General features: G+C 40.6%; 3 protein-coding genes across 10 annotated transcripts in view; 1 reads left to right on the forward strand and 2 right to left on the reverse strand.

Moving 5' to 3' along the window:
* Nucleotides 1–5,098, reverse strand: part of Stxbp4 (syntaxin binding protein 4) — a 151,890-nt gene extending 146,792 nt beyond the window's left edge. For all 3 annotated transcript variants that reach the window (XM_042282601.2, XM_006972012.4, XM_042282602.2), the window contains exon 1: nucleotides 4,965–5,098. The gene's annotated coding sequence lies outside the window, so the exon portion shown is untranslated. The remainder of the gene's footprint in view (nucleotides 1–4,964) is intronic.
* Nucleotides 5,045–15,255, forward strand: Cox11 (cytochrome c oxidase copper chaperone COX11). The gene is made up of 4 exons (XM_006972011.4): nucleotides 5,045–5,483; nucleotides 7,377–7,532; nucleotides 10,866–10,991; nucleotides 11,648–15,255. The coding sequence occupies exons 1-4, from the start codon at nucleotides 5,124–5,126 to the stop codon at nucleotides 11,828–11,830; spliced, it is 825 nt and encodes a 274-aa protein (XP_006972073.1). The 5' UTR covers nucleotides 5,045–5,123; the 3' UTR covers nucleotides 11,831–15,255.
* Tom1l1 (target of myb1 like 1 membrane trafficking protein) overlaps nucleotides 13,413–17,137 on the reverse strand; it is a 46,657-nt gene continuing 42,932 nt past the window's right edge. For 4 of the 6 annotated variants that reach the window (XM_042282603.2, XM_006972010.4, XM_076543132.1 and 1 more), the window contains 2 exons: nucleotides 14,608–14,672; nucleotides 13,413–14,055 (listed from right to left, as the gene is read on the reverse strand). In XM_042282603.2, coding sequence (XP_042138537.1) covers nucleotides 14,609–14,672 — 64 coding nt within the window. In that variant the 3' untranslated portion in view covers nucleotides 13,413–14,055; nucleotide 14,608. Of the gene's footprint in view, nucleotides 14,673–17,137 lie in introns of all 6 variants that reach the window. The other 2 variants (XM_076543133.1, XM_042282604.2) reach the window with 2 other exon arrangements.

Genomic DNA, 17,137 nt, shown 5'->3' on the forward strand with positions numbered 1-17,137 from the left:
CACTAGGGTTGGGAGATAGCAGAGGCAGGTGGAGCTCTGAGTTTGAGACCAGCCTGGTCTACACAGCAAGTTCCAGGACAGCCAGGACTACACAGAGAAATTCTGTCTCAAAAAACCAAAGAACAAATTTACTAATTACCAAAAAAAAATTTCAATTACATATAAAATGTAACTGTCAACCAAACTTTAAAACTCCAACTTCATCATCTCTAAGTTTTCGGAAAAACAACAACCAGGTTAGACAATAATATGTGACTATCAAAAGGTTTATATGACTATTTTACCTTATAAATGTAAAACTAGACATGCCATCACTAATTAGAAGGAGCTTACAAGGTTGAATTATTTTCTGCTGAAAAATGACATTGGACATTAAGTGTCAAGTCTTTAGGGCCAGTCCAAGCTTTACATTTTAAATGTGTAATCGTACTTCTAGCTGGAGAACAGGGTTAGAGTAGCCCCGAGGAGTTCACATTCCATCCATGGTGGAACACTACCCAGCATTAGTTACCACGGTGATTTATGCAACATCACAAACACACTCAGACTCACCAAATTATAGCCTAGGGTTAAGCATTCATTCAAAGTTTTAGAGAAAAACAAATACATTTCAGCATTTCTTAATACAGCATTATTCTTCTAGCTGTATATATCATCAATCTCGTATTATAAGATCCTTGAGCTCAGGCCTCCACACTGTTTTCTGACTTCAATCTTCTGTTTAATTCCAGTTTGTTCTAGTTCAGAAATCATTTTAAAATGTGCTACCTTATAAACAGACAACTTAGCACATTAATGATTTTAATCAAGGCAGGAGACAATTATCCTGATATTGAAAAGGAAATTGCTGTTTTGTTGTTACCATTGTCCATTTCAAAACTGCTTTTTATACAGAGCAGGGAAAAATACCAAGAATCAAAGAGTCACAAACATTTTAAGTGTAAGCTCCAGCTCTGACTCTACCCCTCTGACTTTGCTTGTACAAGTTACTTCAACACTTTCAGTCTGTTTGTTCTTCAGCTATAGAATGGGAAGACTGGCCTCAACTGTGGGTGAGCTTGAGAGAGGGTGGGGGAAGGGACTATGTTCCCAGAACCAAGCCTCTCCTTTGTGGCTTTCCTTCCTTCCTCAGGGTCTTCAACACTGCCTGGCGCTAACTACAGTTACATTTCTATTGGTTCTGCTCTCTTTGCTTTTGTCCTGCTGAGCTTTCAGATGGTGCCCCAAATGGAGCACATTCTTTGGGTTGACACAGCAGACAGAAGTGAGCTAACATGTCTGTGGCTGAGTTCTCAGCTATGGTGATTTGCTCATCTACTAGAGGAACAAACAGGAAGTTATATGTATTAAAAATAACAGTAGACTTATTTCTCATGTTGGGCACATATACACAAAGGTAACTCTATACATCCAAATTACCTGGTTCTGTGTTGAGAAAGTCTAGATATAATGACTACTTCTGGATTCCAGGTTTTATTTCTAAATATCACTCTTCACTAAAGGAAGCCTGCAGTAATGGCTGGTGCCCAGGTTAGAGCAGGAAAATGGAAGAGGAGCATGACAACAAGAAAATCTACCCTTAGAATAGGAATTCACGGGTCTGTACTGATTATTACACAGAATCAAAAAGATGCAAAGGAGTAACCCTCTGCCTTGCAGATAATCCCAACAGCTGCTCCCCACCAGGTACGGTGGTATATGTCTGTAATTGGAGTGCTGAAGGCTGATACAGAAGGACCGTTAGTTTGAGATCAGCCTGGGATTCTTTGGGAGACTGTCTCAAAACAAAAATAAAACAAACCAATCCTTGAAGATATATTTACTGGCTGGTTTTGTGTGTCAACTTGACACAAGGTAGTTATCAGAGAGGAAAGAGCCTCAGCTGAGGAAATGCCTCCATGAGATCCAGCTGTAGGGCATTTTCTCAATTAGTGATCAATGAGGGCCCAGCCCATTGTTGGCTGGTGCCATTCCTGGGCTGGTGGTCCTGGGTTCTCTAAGAAAGCAGGCTGAGCAACCCAGAGGAAGCAAGCTATATAAGCAGCTCCCTTCCATGGCCTCTGCACCAGCTCCTGCCTCTGGGATCCTGCCCTGTTTGAGTTCCTGTCCTGTCAATGATGAACCCTTTCCTCCCCAACTTGCTGTTTGGTCATGGTGTTTTGTCATGGCAACAGAAACCCTAACGGAGACATTACATCTTAGTAAAGAGATAAAAACCTCACAGTCATGAAGCAAGTTGACACTTTGTGACTTCTAAAGGAATTCAATGAGACAAGCACCTCACTTCTGTTATGTTTCCCTCAGAGTCTCATAAACCATGAAAAGCATCACACACACAAATCAGAAAAACGCATACCGAGGGACACTATAGCAATTACCCAGCCACCACTATAAAAAAAATTATCAAGGCCATGTGGAAAGGCTAATGAACTATTTCAGACTGGTGAAAACTAAAGAGGCTGGACACCTAAAAACAAGGGGCCATCTTGGAGTGGATTATAGACCTAAGCTGGATAAGTGGGACAAGTGGTGTTTTAGGGTTTCTGTTGCTGTGAAGAGACACCATGACCAAGGCAAGTCTTATAAAGTCTTATAAAGAAAAACCATTTGAGTGGCTTATAGTTTCAGAAGTTTAGTTGATTATCATCATGGCAGGACATGGTGGCATGCAGGTAGATATGGTGCTAGAGAAGGAGCTACATCTTGATCACACAGGCAATGGGAAATGAGCTAAACTAGGCCTAACTTGAACACAGGAGACCTCAAAGCCTGCCTCCACAGCGACACACTTCCTCCAACGAGGCCCAACCTCCTAATAGTGCCACTCCCTAAGAGCTCATGGGGGGCCAATTATATTCAAACTACCATAAGTGGTATTAACTTGAGCAGAATCCATGGATTTATTGGTGTGAAGTTCTACAGGTCCATGTTCCTTCAAATCCTCATGTTGAAGCCCGAGTCCCATTGCAGCTCTATTGGGATAAGAGTTAGCAAGGTTAAATGTGATCATAACGGAGAACACATGATGAATCAGATGCAGTTAGTGTGCCCATAAGAAAGGCATCACAAAACTTGCCGACTTCTCCCAGGCATGCTAATACACATGTCCACTACTACTGGGGGAGTACCCTCATGAGAAAATGGAGTAGCCAGCACCTTGATCTTGGTTCCCAGCCTCCAGAAACATAATCTACTCGTTGAGTAACCTAGGCTGAAGTGTTTTGTTATGGTGGCCCAAGGTGATAACATAGTAATATTGGATTGATACTAAATAACTGATTTTGTAATCAATACTCCTGTTAAGTATTGTTTACAGTTCTAGAATATCATGTCTGCTCTATTCTCAAATGGTATAAAGATCTTTAAGATTAGGGAAACCAGGTGAAGGATAAGTAGGAAATTTATTATTTCTGCAACACTTATGTAACATGTAAAATTATTTCAAAGTAAAAATTGGAGGAGCTACAGCTGCCTCCTCATCTCCGCTTCCACCCTTGCCCCGTGCAGTCTCACCATGTGACTAGCATCTTCCTCTTCCTTCAGTGTGAATAAAATCAGATCAAGTCACTCCTGTGTTCCTCACAACTAAGCTTCCCTTAGACATGGTTTAAATGGCGTTATCAGGTCTTTGTGTACCTGCTATGACCCCATTTCCTTCCCACCACCAACTCATCTCATTATGCAAGGTTCACACTGACCCGGGTTTTTTGTTTTGTTTTGTTTTGGTTTTCTTTTGGGTTATTTAATCCTATCCAACCCACTCCTGCCTCTGGACTTGTGTATGACCTGAGACTGTTGTTTTGTGTGTAGCTCTTTTTCAGGGTTCAGGAGTAGGCTCAAATGTCACCTCTAGGAAGGCCTTATTTTACCTCTTACAGAGAGACATAACCGGGGTATCCCTCCTCATTGTCACTCTCAATAACTTCATGACACCAACTATTTTGAGAACAGACACTGTTATCTGAAATTCCCTTATTTACAGGTTTCTTTTCTGAGTCCTTCAATAGACAGTGCAATCAATAACAACAGTGATTGCGCCTGATTTATTCTGGATGATGCCTCAGCCAAATGAAAAGTGTAAGGAATACATGCTGACTGACTTACAGTTCATTAGGCCTTCGGGTTTCTAATCCACAAAGCGGGGATGATTAGACCCACTCTAGCCATTAGAAATCAGACCTAGCTTTTACAAAATTCTTACTATGCCTGAAACAGTGGGAAAATCACTTTATATGCTTATCCTCACGAACTACTGTGATTTCCATTCACGAAATAAGGCCAGCAGGTTACGCAGAAGTTGTAATAAAATAAAACAGATGTAAGGACAAGAGCACAGTAAATTCATCAATGCTTAACGTCAGAATCTGCTCTTAGCTGCTACTTAATAGTGGTCTGTGTTTGTCCGATTAGAGAACCGAAGGACGCTATTACATATTTCCCGGGGAGTCTCTGCCTGCATGGTGCACACCCTTATTCCTTCACCCCCTCCTTTAAAGGCCCCCATAGCTTGGTCCTTCTGTTCTGAACAAACGCCAGTTTGCGAGAGGCTCTCTGTCTGACTTGACGTTTTTGCTGGGTGAAAAAGCAAAGGGGTGTCAGCGCGGTGGAAGACGTCTGCCCACGGGCTGAGAAGATGCAGAGGTTGAGAGTGTTGGAGAAGGATGCGGTTTGCGGTTTGTTCCAGAAAGAGGGACGTTTGCCCGAGCTCAGGTCAGAGGCAGTGAGCCACCGGGCTAGTGAACTCCCAAGTGGAAGCCCGGCGAGAGAGCTGCCGCTGGGGGCCGCTGGGTAGAGACAAAGGCTTGGTGGAGTTTGGGAAGACGGGTGTACGTGTTACAGTGCAATCCCCAGCGAGGAGCTTGCATGCGGAGGGCCCACATGCATTCTCCACGAAGTAAACTCGAGAAGTAGCAGGGGGAAACAAAGTGCAAGGCACAGCCGCCTAGCAGAAAACGCGAACTTACCCTCTTCTTGGCCACCCGGCCTCCGTAGCCCCGCTGCTACCTGAGGAATCTGGTAGTCAAGGCAGCGGCGGGGCTCGGACCCGCTTACCGCGAGACACGGGAGGTCTCGCGAGATCTCGCTTAGCGGCCCTGACAGGCCGGCGTTCTTTCCGGGGGGTTATGGGAGGGCTCTGGTGTCCGCGATGGAGGTTCGTCGCCTGGTGGGGCCGGTGCTGGAGCCAGCCTGGGTGGTGGGGCCGGGCTGTGGAGAGTGCGGGGCAGGTGCTTAGGCCCGGCTGGGATGGAGGTGCGGAGCGGGGACTGAGGCGGCTCGGGACCTGGCAGCGCCTGAGCGGGGCCCGGGGAGCCGCCGTGCAGCAGCCGCCCCGGCGGCCGAGGAGCGGCAACCCTTTCCAGCGCGCGCAGGAGGACGAGTGGCGGCGGCGGAACAAGACGGTGCTCACCTACGTGGCCGCGGCCGCCGTGGGCATGCTGGGGGCCTCCTACGCCGCCGTGCCCCTCTACCGGCTCTACTGCCAGGTAGGGAGGCAGGAGGTGCAGGGTGCAGCGTCCTGCGCCATCACCCTACGGGGCCCCGGGATGGGGAGACCCAGGTGACCTGTCAGGGGTCCCTTCCGGGATGGGGACACCCAGGTGACCTGTCAGGGGTCCTTTCCGGGATGGGGAGACCCAGGTGACCTGCCAGGGGTCCCTTCCGAGTTGGGGAGACCCAGGTGACCTGCCAGGGGTCCCTTCCGGGATGGGGAGACCCAGGTGACCTGCCAGGGGTCCCTTCGGCTCCAGACCGGGACAGACGCGCTCAAGGTCACAGTTCCGGTGATGATGCAGCCTGTGTACCACGCCTCAAGAAGGAGGGAGCTTCCAGGCGTTCTGTGATGTACAGGGATAGGGTTCTCCTGGGGCTGTTAGATACCTGGGGCTCCACGGGACACCCCGTCCCTCCAAAAAATTATTATCTAACCTAAAATGCTAGTCGTACTGAGACCTACAGATAGGAAGTCATTGACACTCCTGCGTGTGTATGTTCACATGCTTTCAAGTCAGGCAAGGCTAGGTTAACGTTAGCTTTTTTAAAAAGTAACCTTAAAATTAAGTTACATGTTTAACGCTGGTTAGTCCGAAAGAATGCCCTGGTGCTGTGGAATCACCAAGTTTTAGAGCAAGAAATAAGGAAGTAAATATAGGAAGCCAGTTTATGAGCCAATTAAAATGTAACCCAGCCAAACTATGATTGCCTTGGTTAGTAGGAGATCTGGGCTTGAGCCCAGGACATCATTTTAATGACTGTTTTCTACCTGTTTGTCTATTTTAGTTTAAGCATCTAACTTGAGAAACTTCAATAATATATGTTCCAAAAATTTATAAGGGGCTGATAATTAAGAACACTTAAATTGCTTTTTATTCAACTGACTTAAATTTTGGGAAAAATAGTTTGTCTTAAAATTCAATCTCTTAAACATAAGTATACACTTACCTGTGAAATAAGGTCAAGTACTTGCCCTGTGATTTATCTTTTAGGATTAAAATGTAATTTAGCAAAGTTGAGAGAAATTGAATGAAGCTAAGTAACTTGTGTAACAAGCGAAAGATAGTAAAATAGTAATACCGTAGTTTTAAGAGTCTTCCATTAGCCTAAAATTGGCTTTCTGTTTTCCTAGTGTAGGAAATGTAAATTATCTGGAAATCAGAATTCTGTTAACCTCAAGCAGCAGAAGAATGTCTTAGAAGTAGCATCACCCCCACATCTGATAAGGAAATCATAGCAATGAGGAAATGTCAAACAAAAATTACTGGTACTTTTGGTAGTTGACTGGGTAACCAAAAATAAAAAACTAAAAATGGGTCAGGTACTCATTAACTGGTGATGAAGGATAAAAGATCTGTATGTATGTGGAGAATTACAGGTAAGTGTCAGAAAAATCATTGATCCACCCACATGGGGAAACATTTATGATGCCCAAGGAAAGCAGAATATAAAAATAAAACTATGAACTGATTTCAACCATAAAACCTATAATACAGAAAAGGATAAACACATGGATAGTTCTGTGTTTTAATTGAAATGACTAGGTTTAGGTAAATTTCTTTTTTTCAGTGAATAATAGGTTATGTAAAATACACTAACAATGAAGGGAACTGTTTCATGAAAGGTTACACTCCAAATTTTTGCTTTATACTCAGTAATAATAGCTTGTCTTCAAAATCTGCTTTTTAAAAATAACTTGCTGAAAAAATAGGAATCACTTTAACAAATATAGGCAAACCATTGACACAATTAAAGGAAATGATCAGGGGGAGTATACAGTTTGGCTCAAAGTAGAACATTCAGTTGTTTTTCAAATTTTACTTTTGTCCAGGAAATAAATGAAGATCTAAAAACCGTTGCTTAACGTATCCAGTGTCTTGTTCTAGACTACGGGACTTGGAGGATCAGCAGTGGCTGGGCACTCCTCAGACCAGATTGAAAACATGGTGCCTGTTAAGGATCGAATCATTAAGGTCACCTTCAATGCCGATGTGCATGCCAGTCTCCAGTGGAACTTCAGACCTCAGCAGACTGAGATATATGTGAGTGACTAATGGAGTCATCTGTTAACCCATCTGTGCTAAAGTATTACACCCTTCTAAACTCACTGTAAAATGCTAGTACACCCCATGAGTAATTACACTTGATAATATTCATGAGATATAATTCATGAAATGGAATTCCTCAAGGAATATGTTAGTACTTTGAAATGTTTACTTTTTGATAGTACCTTACATTTAAATGGAACTATGACATTTGGGGTTTCTGTGACAGTCTCACCCTATAACTCAGGCCAACCTCAAACTCATGATCTTCCTACCTCAGTTTAGCCTTGCTTGCTATTCTTGCTGATTTCTCAGTACATTAACCTCTGTTTAAACAAAGGTTTTATTCGTCAATTTGACTTTGATTGTGAACTTATTGTAAATAGACTTAAGGTTAGTTTAACATTGATATCCTCTTAAAAATATTCAACCATGGCATTAAGATCTAATGAATTAGAGGTATAGAGGCATGTGTAAATGTATGGTGTTGGCTATATTTTAACTTTTAATCAGCTTAAAATAATGTCATGTGTTTATAATCATGTGATTAAAAGTTGACTAAATCCTTTGGTCATTAATGTTGAATTTAGCAGTGCCTAATCATGTTATATAGCTTTCCTAACTTTTACTATGGTATAAGTGGTAATAGAAAAAATGTGGAGACTCATTGGTCATAATAAGTAATTTAACGGTTTATCAGAAGTATTTCTGTCTGTCAAAAAGAAAAAAATATAATTTTGGGAGGAGGAGAAAGTACTGAGGTATTGCAGCTAGAGTTTTCCTGCCTTGCCCACAGTCGGGACAAATCTTTGTCACCTGCCAGTCCAACAGCCGCTCAGACCCAACCAAGTAAACACAGAGACTTATGTTGCTTACAAACTGTATGGCCGTGGCAGGCTTCTTGCTAACTGTTCTTACAGCTTAAATTAATCCATTTCCATAAATCTATATCTTGCCATGTGGCTGGTGGCTTACCAGTGTTTTCACATGCTTCTTGTCATGGCAGCGGCTGGCAGTGTCTCTCTGCCTCAGCCTTCTGCTTCCCAGAATTCTCCTCTCTCCTTGTCCCACCTACTTCCTACCTGGCCATTAGCCAATCAGTGTTTTATTTATTGACCAATCAGAGCAATTTGACATACAGACCATCCCACAGCACTTCCCCCTTTCTTTTTTTAAAAAGGAAGGTTTTAACTTTTACATATCTCCAAAGCCAGCTTGGTATATTTGGGAACTTGGGCGTAGCTTCTCTTACTACTTCCTGCTGAAGGGGGGCGCTGTATCTATGGAGACACAAAGAAAATTTTAGGATCATGGAATAGTCTGTGAGGCTGTATCGTCTGAGCCAGTTGTCTTGAAATGGTTCTGGATGTTGGATCATCTGATCCTTGGTGTTATCAGAGACCTTTCAGGGGGTCTTGGCTGGTCAAACCTGATGTATTTTAATCTGGAACAAATCCATAGCCTCTGGCTTTCTGTAGAAACAAAAGCAGAGCCTCTTTTCCAAAGCAACATATCCTTACATCCAAATTTTGAAGTCAAGGTACCTTTAAAATATACATTTTGGCATAACTCAACAGCTTTTGCAATCAAATGTTTTTCTTCACTTACGAATATCAAAGAGAACATAATCCAGATTCTCTGTGTGGTAGCCATCTTTACATGGCTTATTTTTTATATTACCTTGAGCCTATTGCTTTAAACTGCAGCCTTTTAAGCCTGCTGACTCCACCCACTTCAGCTTCCCAACATGGTGGTGGTAAGTTTTCTCCAGCTCTGGGAGCCATTAATTCTCAGAAATAGTGGGTCTATGCTTCTATCAAAGCAGCATGTAGCCCAGAAACCTCTTTTTTATGTTTTGTACTATCAAAGGCTAAATCCACCACTCAGCTTAATGTGCCACTTGCAGAGGCATACTCATTCCTGCCATACTGCAGGTCAAGCGCATAAGCCAGAAATCCGCCATAGTAGCTCAAACACGCAGGCTGCCGTCAACTTGAGAGAAACAACTAGGAACTGTTTTTAGCTCCATTTTAGAATCTTTTTTTTCTCAGGTTTTAGGTGGAAACTCTTGCCAACACGTTGGGCGCCATTTGTAGCTAGAGTTTTCCTTCCTTGCCCACAGTCAGGACAAATCTCTGTCACCTGCCATTCCCACAGCCGCTCAGACCCAACCAAGTAAACACAGAGACTTATATTGCTTACAAACCGTATGGCCATGGCAGGCTTCTTGCTAACTGTTCTTATAGCTTAAATTAACCCATTTCTATAAATCTATGCCATGTGGCTGGTGGCTTACCAGCATCTTTACATGTTGCTTGTCATGGCGGTGGCTACAGTGTCTCTCCCTCCTTCCTGTTTCCCCAATTCTCCTCTCTTCTTGTCCTTCCTATACTTCCTGTCTGGTCACTGGCCATCAGTGTTTTATTTATAGAGAGTGATATCCACAGCACTTGTATGTGCTGTGGATCCACAGGGTCTTGTATGTGCTGGGGAAGCAGTCTACCACTGAGCTAAACATCCGCACTAAGAAAAAATTTTAAAGATGTGAAGTAATTATTTCAATAGTAACAGTAGTCATATTATACTCCAGTATCATTGTATCCAAAATGCTTCTAAATTTTTACTAATTACAGTCCTGGGAAGATTTGAGGTGAATGTTTTTTAACTGTAGATTAACCTCAAAAGCCTTAATTTCAAATGTTATTATTAACAAACCTTTATAAAACATAGTGCTTGCTCAGTTTACTAAACATCACTTAATTTTCATTAAGGATTTTGTAGGTTATGATTTTGAATAGTGGTACAAATTGCATGGCAGTAAACAGGGTGATGGCGAATTGGTACAGATGACAGAATGTCCAATGGAAATTTTTTACAGCCTTTGTTGCTGTTTTTAATTTCTCAAAGTATTAACTCCTTTTGGTTTAACAGATTTTGTTCAGTCAGTTTTACACTGGTTGTAAATTTAAGTTATTTAGAATTGAGGTAAGTTTAACATTGGCATCCTTTAAAAAATTTGACAGTCATGACATTCAGGTTTAACTGTTACAAAGTAGTTGGGCTTGAGCTATGGTTTGCCTGGCTTGTCCTTGGACACATTTTAAGTAATGGTAGATTATTTCTTGAAGACATCAGACAACCAAATGGAATATTCATAACTAATTCATTACTGACATAAGCAAATGCAATCTGAAACTAAGATAGGCTTGTAGCAATATTCACAGTACATTGGTTTAGGTAGTATGGCTCAATGAATAGGAAAATAATATGACTTTTAATTTAGCAGAGGGAAATAATAGTATCAACTATATTATGTATTTATTGAAACAGGTGGTACCAGGAGAGACTGCACTGGCATTTTATAAAGCTAAGAATCCTACTGACAAACCAGTAATTGGAATTTCTACATATAATGTTGTACCATTTGAAGCTGGACAGTACTTCAATAAAATACAGGTAAACTGAATAAACTTTATGGTAAAAGTGTGTGAAACTGCTTAATATGAATTAAATGCTTTTAATTTCTAAAAATTCTTTTTCTGGCTGGGTCTTGTCTGTAATCCTAGTACTCAGTAGGCTGAGGTGGGAGCAGTGCCATGAGATAGAATCTAGCCTGCATATGGATATGCAGTGGGTTCTAAGCCAGGCTGGGCTACAGTGTGAAACCCTGTTTCAAAGGGGGGAAAAAAAGCCTAGATCAATCAATACTTACTTCTTCTAAACATAAAGCTATTTTTTAAATCTTCATTGCTTACACCATCTAGCTGGAGAGCGAAGCCAAATCTGTGTTTGCTCCTTTTGTTTGTTTGAAACAGGGTCTATGTATCCTGGCTGTCCTGTAGCTCTGTAGACCAGGATGACTCAAACTCAGAGATCTACCTGACTCTGCCTTCCAAGTGGTAGGATCAAAGGGCTGTACTACTACACCTGGCTACTGTATTTGCTTCTAAGATTAGAATTAAATTGTTTCCTATCCCTTAAAGCAAACTCAGTCTGTGATGACAAGATGCTGCTATCCTATGATGGCGCTTAAAGACAGGAAATGAACATTGGTTTGTGTTAAGTAATAGAGCAGGAGTGTTACTAACCAAGTGTCTTTCTGTAATTTGTAGTGCTTCTGTTTTGAAGAACAAAGGCTTAATCCACAAGAAGAAGTAGATATGCCAGTGTTTTTCTACATTGATCCCGAATTTGCAGAAGATCCAAGAATGGTGAATGTCGATCTCATCACTCTTTCTTATACTTTTTTTGAAGCAAAGGAAGGGCACACATTGCCAGTTCCAGGCTATAATTGAAGTAGCTTCCAAGACCTGCTTCAGATTTGTGATTTTTGGAAAATCATGTATTGTACTTTCTCAGAAGAGAAATATTCTACAGTAATGTATATTGAAACCTTGTATTTTAAATGGTTCTATTTCTTTCTTCCCAACTTCATTTATCTCATTTAAGACTGAGAGAATAGGTTCAAAACTCAGTCTGTAATGAAAAGATGCTGCTATCTTATGATGGTACTTAAGGGCAGGGAGGTACTTACGGGCTCTGTTTTAAGTAATAAGAGAAGGAATATTACCCACCAAGCCTCTGAAAAAATATATCCAGTGTACCATATGTGTGACTTTTAAAAACAGCATGAAGGGCCAGGGAGATGAATCACTGGTTAAATTATTTGCCCCATAGGCCCAACAACTTGAGTTCTGGTTCCTAGAACCAGCCTTAAAAGAGTGAATGCTTAGCTCACATCTGTAATCCCAGAGTCCTTACAGTGAGATGGGAGGTTGAGCCAGGAAAATCTCCTGGCCTTTATATGCATGCTGTGGCTGCCCACACACATATACCTTTAATAGTTCAATTTAATTCTGTAGTTGCCTTCACACTTTTAACAATGCACTTGAAAACTTAGAAAATGTGCACAAGTGGTTTGTTTTAGTTCGTAGAACTTATCACCAAGCAAGGTGGCTGCTATTTTCCTTCAGTATAAACTGACACTATTTAAAAATGGTTTTATCTTGTGAGTATGCGGGGGAAAGCGATGGCCCCATGCTGCAGCACACATATGCTGGTCAGCGGACTCGCTGTAGGAGACGGCTCTCTTTCACCATGTGGCTTCTCAGGAATCGAGGTTGTCAGACAAGGCAGCAAATGCCTTTACCTGCTGAGCTGTTTTTGGCCGAACTGACAGTTTAAACAACTTAAAGTGGAAGTGTAGCTAGAGTTTTCCTGTCTTGCCCATAGTCAGGACAAATCTTTGTCACCCGCCAGTCCCACAGCCACTCAGACCCAACCAAATAAACACAGAGACTTATATTGCTTACAAACTGTATGGCCATGGCAGGCTTTTTGCTAACTGTTCTTATAGCTTAAATTAATCCATTTCCATAAATCTATACCTTGCCACGTGCCTTGTGGCTTACCGGCATCTTCACATGCTGCTTGTCATGGTGATGGCTGGCAGTGTCTCCCTTTCTCTTCCTGTTCCCTTAATTCTCCTCTCTGTTAGTCCCTCCTATACTTCCTGCCTAGCCACTGGCCAATCAGTGTTTTATTTATTGACCAATCAGAGTAATTTGACATACAGACCATCCCACAGCATGGAGGAGGAATCACTCAGCTCTAACAGCTTGCTCCAAGTTTGCATTCTTAATTCAAAGGTGGCTTTTTCTGTTAAGATTGAGGGCTATTTTATTCAAAGTATTGTATAGCCAGTGACTTGGAAATGATGGTATAATCTAACAGAATTATACCTGCTAGTCTATGCTAGCATTTATTGTTAAAATTGCAAGTTCATTAATGTATGATGTAAGGATGAAATTGTGAAGACTTACTGATATAAAAGCTCCTTGAGGTAAACAACAACAACAACAAAAAAAAACACACCTCTCACAAATTAATAGTAATTTAATTTTAAGTGAATGATACACAGTTTTGTTTTCCAGTAGTATTTATTTCAAATCAAAATTTAAAGTATAGTAAAAGTCAAGAATGTTTATCTTTATAAAGGCCACCTGATGCAGTGGCCTGCTCAGGCACTTGAAATATAATTAAACGAGTCATCAAGTTTAAACCAAAGTGTCATTTATAAACAAGTGCAAACTGACTTCTACATTCAAATTCAGTTAAATGAAGGCACTCATTTTCTTCCTCACTTCCTGCCCCATCTGTTCACAATGTTTTGTAGTAGGACGATCTTCAAGTACCCTTGTAGGTCTGTGATGATTTCTATTGGCAGGAATGCCTCTGCAGCGTACGAGTCTATAATTTAACCAGTTGGCCTAGTACCAGGCAGTTTTCCTTCTGCTGAAGGTGTAATTGTTATAGCCAGTTTCTCCTGAAATGTTGAGCCACTGTCAGGAACAGCAGTATTAGCTGGAAAATGTTAACTATTCTGTTGAAGCTTCATCACAGCAGAGAAGTGGTCCACTGTGGCTTTCCCTGTTGGCAGGTCTTGTCTTTCATGCCTTAGTTGAGTGAGGACTACTTTAGAGAGTTGGCCCTTTGTGCTGCTAATGAGCTGATCATGCATCTGGAATAAAGGGAAGACATTGGCCCATTTCCTGCACTCCCTGAAAGACTTGAAAGCCACACAATTAAGCAGAAGAAAGGTTGGAATGCACTTCTTCCATGGTTGGAGTTGTGAAGGGAATAAAAAGTGAACAGGTCAATGGAGACCAGGCATTGGGTAGTGTATAAACAGGATAACTAGTGCAGGAGCACTAATGGGTTCTGTTCATACAATTAACAGGTATGGACTGTACACTGAAGCCATAAGAGTTGTATTAAAAGGACAAGAAATTTTATTGATCATCTGTTTTGTTAGTATTAATACTTATATACCCAAAACCAACTTTTATATTTCTGTGCCTCATTTCTAGTTGATATGATCATGGAGATTATATGTCATTAATGAACACTGGTCAGTGTTGAATAATTCAGAGGAACTTGGTATTGTACCAAAATAAGTGTCAGACTTAAATGGTGCTTATAGAATTTAATGCAAAATGTGATAATTCCACTTAATTATATGGAATGTAAGTTGCATAAACTGGTGTTTTGTTTTGTTTGTTTGTTTTTTTACCTTAGCAGTCACTATGACTTTGAGCTCCTTTGTGGTGGTAAGCATCAATTTCTTCATAAACAGCTCTAAAACAAAGCCACCAAGGCAGAAGAATTACACATCAGTTTCAAAGTACTATATTACCACCACCAGAACTAAAAATACAGGCTGTTGGGGGTTGGGGGTGTTAGGAATCTTAAGTGAATACAAAGAAAGACCTTTATCCTTGAGCTTATTCTAACATACAACATCTAATGTTAGAGTTCTTTCCCATGCCTGTTAAAGGCCAATTTATTTTTACTTTTGATTTAAAGGAAAACTATGGTTCAAATTTGGGCAGTTTGACTTTTTTACTTAAAAAAAAAAATCTAGCTTTAAAATATTTTCAAAATATGAATGGTGTGCTTTATTTTAACATTGTATTATAGTCTAGACTTGAGAGAAGTCTTTAGCTTGTGTTGGTCATCGTTGTACTTTTAATAAATTATAATTTTTAATAATTTCCCTCAGTTTTTTATATGTATCTTTATAGCTCAAAAATATCTGTATCCAAAGGTAGCATTCATATATAGAATATAACAAAACACAGCTGTGAGAAATCTCCCAAAATAACAGCACTATGAAATAAACTAAAGTGACAAACTTCATAAATTACCATGTTTCTAAAAATTCTAGACTTTGATTTTACCTTTTATCCTCTTTCAACCACTGATCTCAGTATCTCTCAGGAAGAAACCTCATGTCTTAATAAGTTCTTCATCATAATATGGAAACTTCACTGTCCCTTTTCAATCCCTTCATTTTATATTCATGTGCATTGCACTTTACTTCCATGGACCTGTCAACCTGTCTTCTCAAACAACTCTTCAGCAAATGCCCTCTTTTCCAAATCTTCAGCTTCTCCCTCTATACTAAATTCTAACCCTCTGTGGCTCCACTTTTTATACCTGTGCAGCCTCTTAGCACATAACTACTAGAACCTACCTCAGAACCTACCTCAATAATACTCTAGTTCCCAAGTCATGCCCATCATCTCTTTACACTTAAGTTCTTAAAAGATATTTGTATGTATTTTCACTCTTAATTTTTAACCTTGATAAGTGGCTTCTGTCCCCAGTTCACTAAAATAGCTTTTAATAAAACCTACTATTTCCAGTAACTGAGTCCAACATCTAGTTTTCGGTTCTTGACCTGGTTGTACTTTGAGTAGTGTTCATAGCTGTTTTCAGGTTAAACTTCCACACCTGGCACTAGGTTCCCTATTACTTTCTTCATTATCTGTGTTGGCATTTCCAGTTCATTGAATGTGCTAAAGCTTTCTACTGGGTTTCTATCCAAGTTATTTTGTAGATTGGACAAAAGTTAACAATGCTGTCTCCTATGGTTCCCTCTAGTCTTCATTTACATTAGTTCTTCCTATCATATACACTCTAGTTACTGTATCCTTTCATACTGTTGACACATCTATTTGCTTGCCAGTTTGTTTATGTTTAGCTTGCTTGTCAACATTACATTTAATGTTTATAAGAACAGAGAGCTTGTCTTGTTCAAAATTAGGTAACAGTCACTCCCTTTGGTATACACAAATGAGTATTGTGTGTATTCTGAAGATATATAATTATATATGCCAAAAAAAAAAAATGTTGACCTGGGATTCATGGCCAACCAGTGATGTGAAAATTCCAGAACTTCTAAGAGTCTCAGCTTGTTCTTAGAAGTTCCTGGATTTCATGAGACCTTCAGTGGAACTGAGGCTTTAAGTCTCTAGAAAGTAAGAACCACAGTGGTAAAGAGTTCCAGGGTTTTTCTTCTCCAGCTCCCCTACTGCCCATTTCACCTATGGTACCTAGGACACACATACCTACTTAAAGCAGTTAGTTAATCTAAATATGCTCAGGAACCTGACATAACTGGGCATGGAATTTAAATACCAGTTTCTTTAACTACATAACTACATATGTTCAATGACAGATACTTTATCAAGCTTGGCCAAGAGAAATTCCATCATCCTGAGTTAGTAAAAGTTCCTAGCAGTTGGGTGTGGTGGTGCATACTTATATCCCAGCACTCAGGTCAGGGTGGGAAGGTCTCCTGAGTCTATTACTGTTTATTAATTAACAAATGATGGCAAAATGGCTTTCTACTCTTAGGGCTTAAATAAGGGAACAATATATCAAATGCTTACATGTGCCAGGATACTGGCTGAAAAAAAGTAAAAAGCACCAAGGCAAAACATAGATGAAAAGAAACAGGTTAAAATAAGTTATACGAGCTAGTGGGACAAGCCTAAACTAAGGCCGAGCATTCATAACTAATAATAAGAATCTGTGTCGTGATTTAGGGACTGGTAGCACAAGAAAGCCCGCTACATTTGGCACCCAGTGCAGGGACTGGATTTCCACATAGGGCCTGAGAAAGCTGAAAAAAAAAAATTAATACAGAAAAAAAAAAAAAAAAAAAAGTCCCCCAAAATGGATATGGCTCCTTTAAGAGGCTCTGCTGTACAGGGAGCACTTGAGCAGCTGGCATGCTAAGTAGAAACAGCAAGCTA

Source organism: Peromyscus maniculatus, chromosome 8 (genome assembly GCF_049852395.1).
Source record: "Peromyscus maniculatus bairdii isolate BWxNUB_F1_BW_parent chromosome 8, HU_Pman_BW_mat_3.1, whole genome shotgun sequence".
NCBI lineage: Eukaryota > Metazoa > Chordata > Mammalia > Rodentia > Cricetidae > Peromyscus > Peromyscus maniculatus.

Bases quoted from the DNA above. Each gene is read 5' to 3' on its own strand.
- Cox11 (XM_006972011.4), top strand. From the start codon at position 5,124: ATGGGAGGGCTCTGGTGTCCGCGATGGAGGTTCGTCGCCTGGTGGGGC. The intron at 7,533-10,865 runs GTGAGTGACTAA...TTATTGAAACAG, and splicing joins CTCAGCAGACTGAGATATAT to GTGGTACCAGGAGAGACTGC. The intron at 10,992-11,647 runs GTAAACTGAATA...TGTAATTTGTAG, and splicing joins AGTACTTCAATAAAATACAG to TGCTTCTGTTTTGAAGAACA.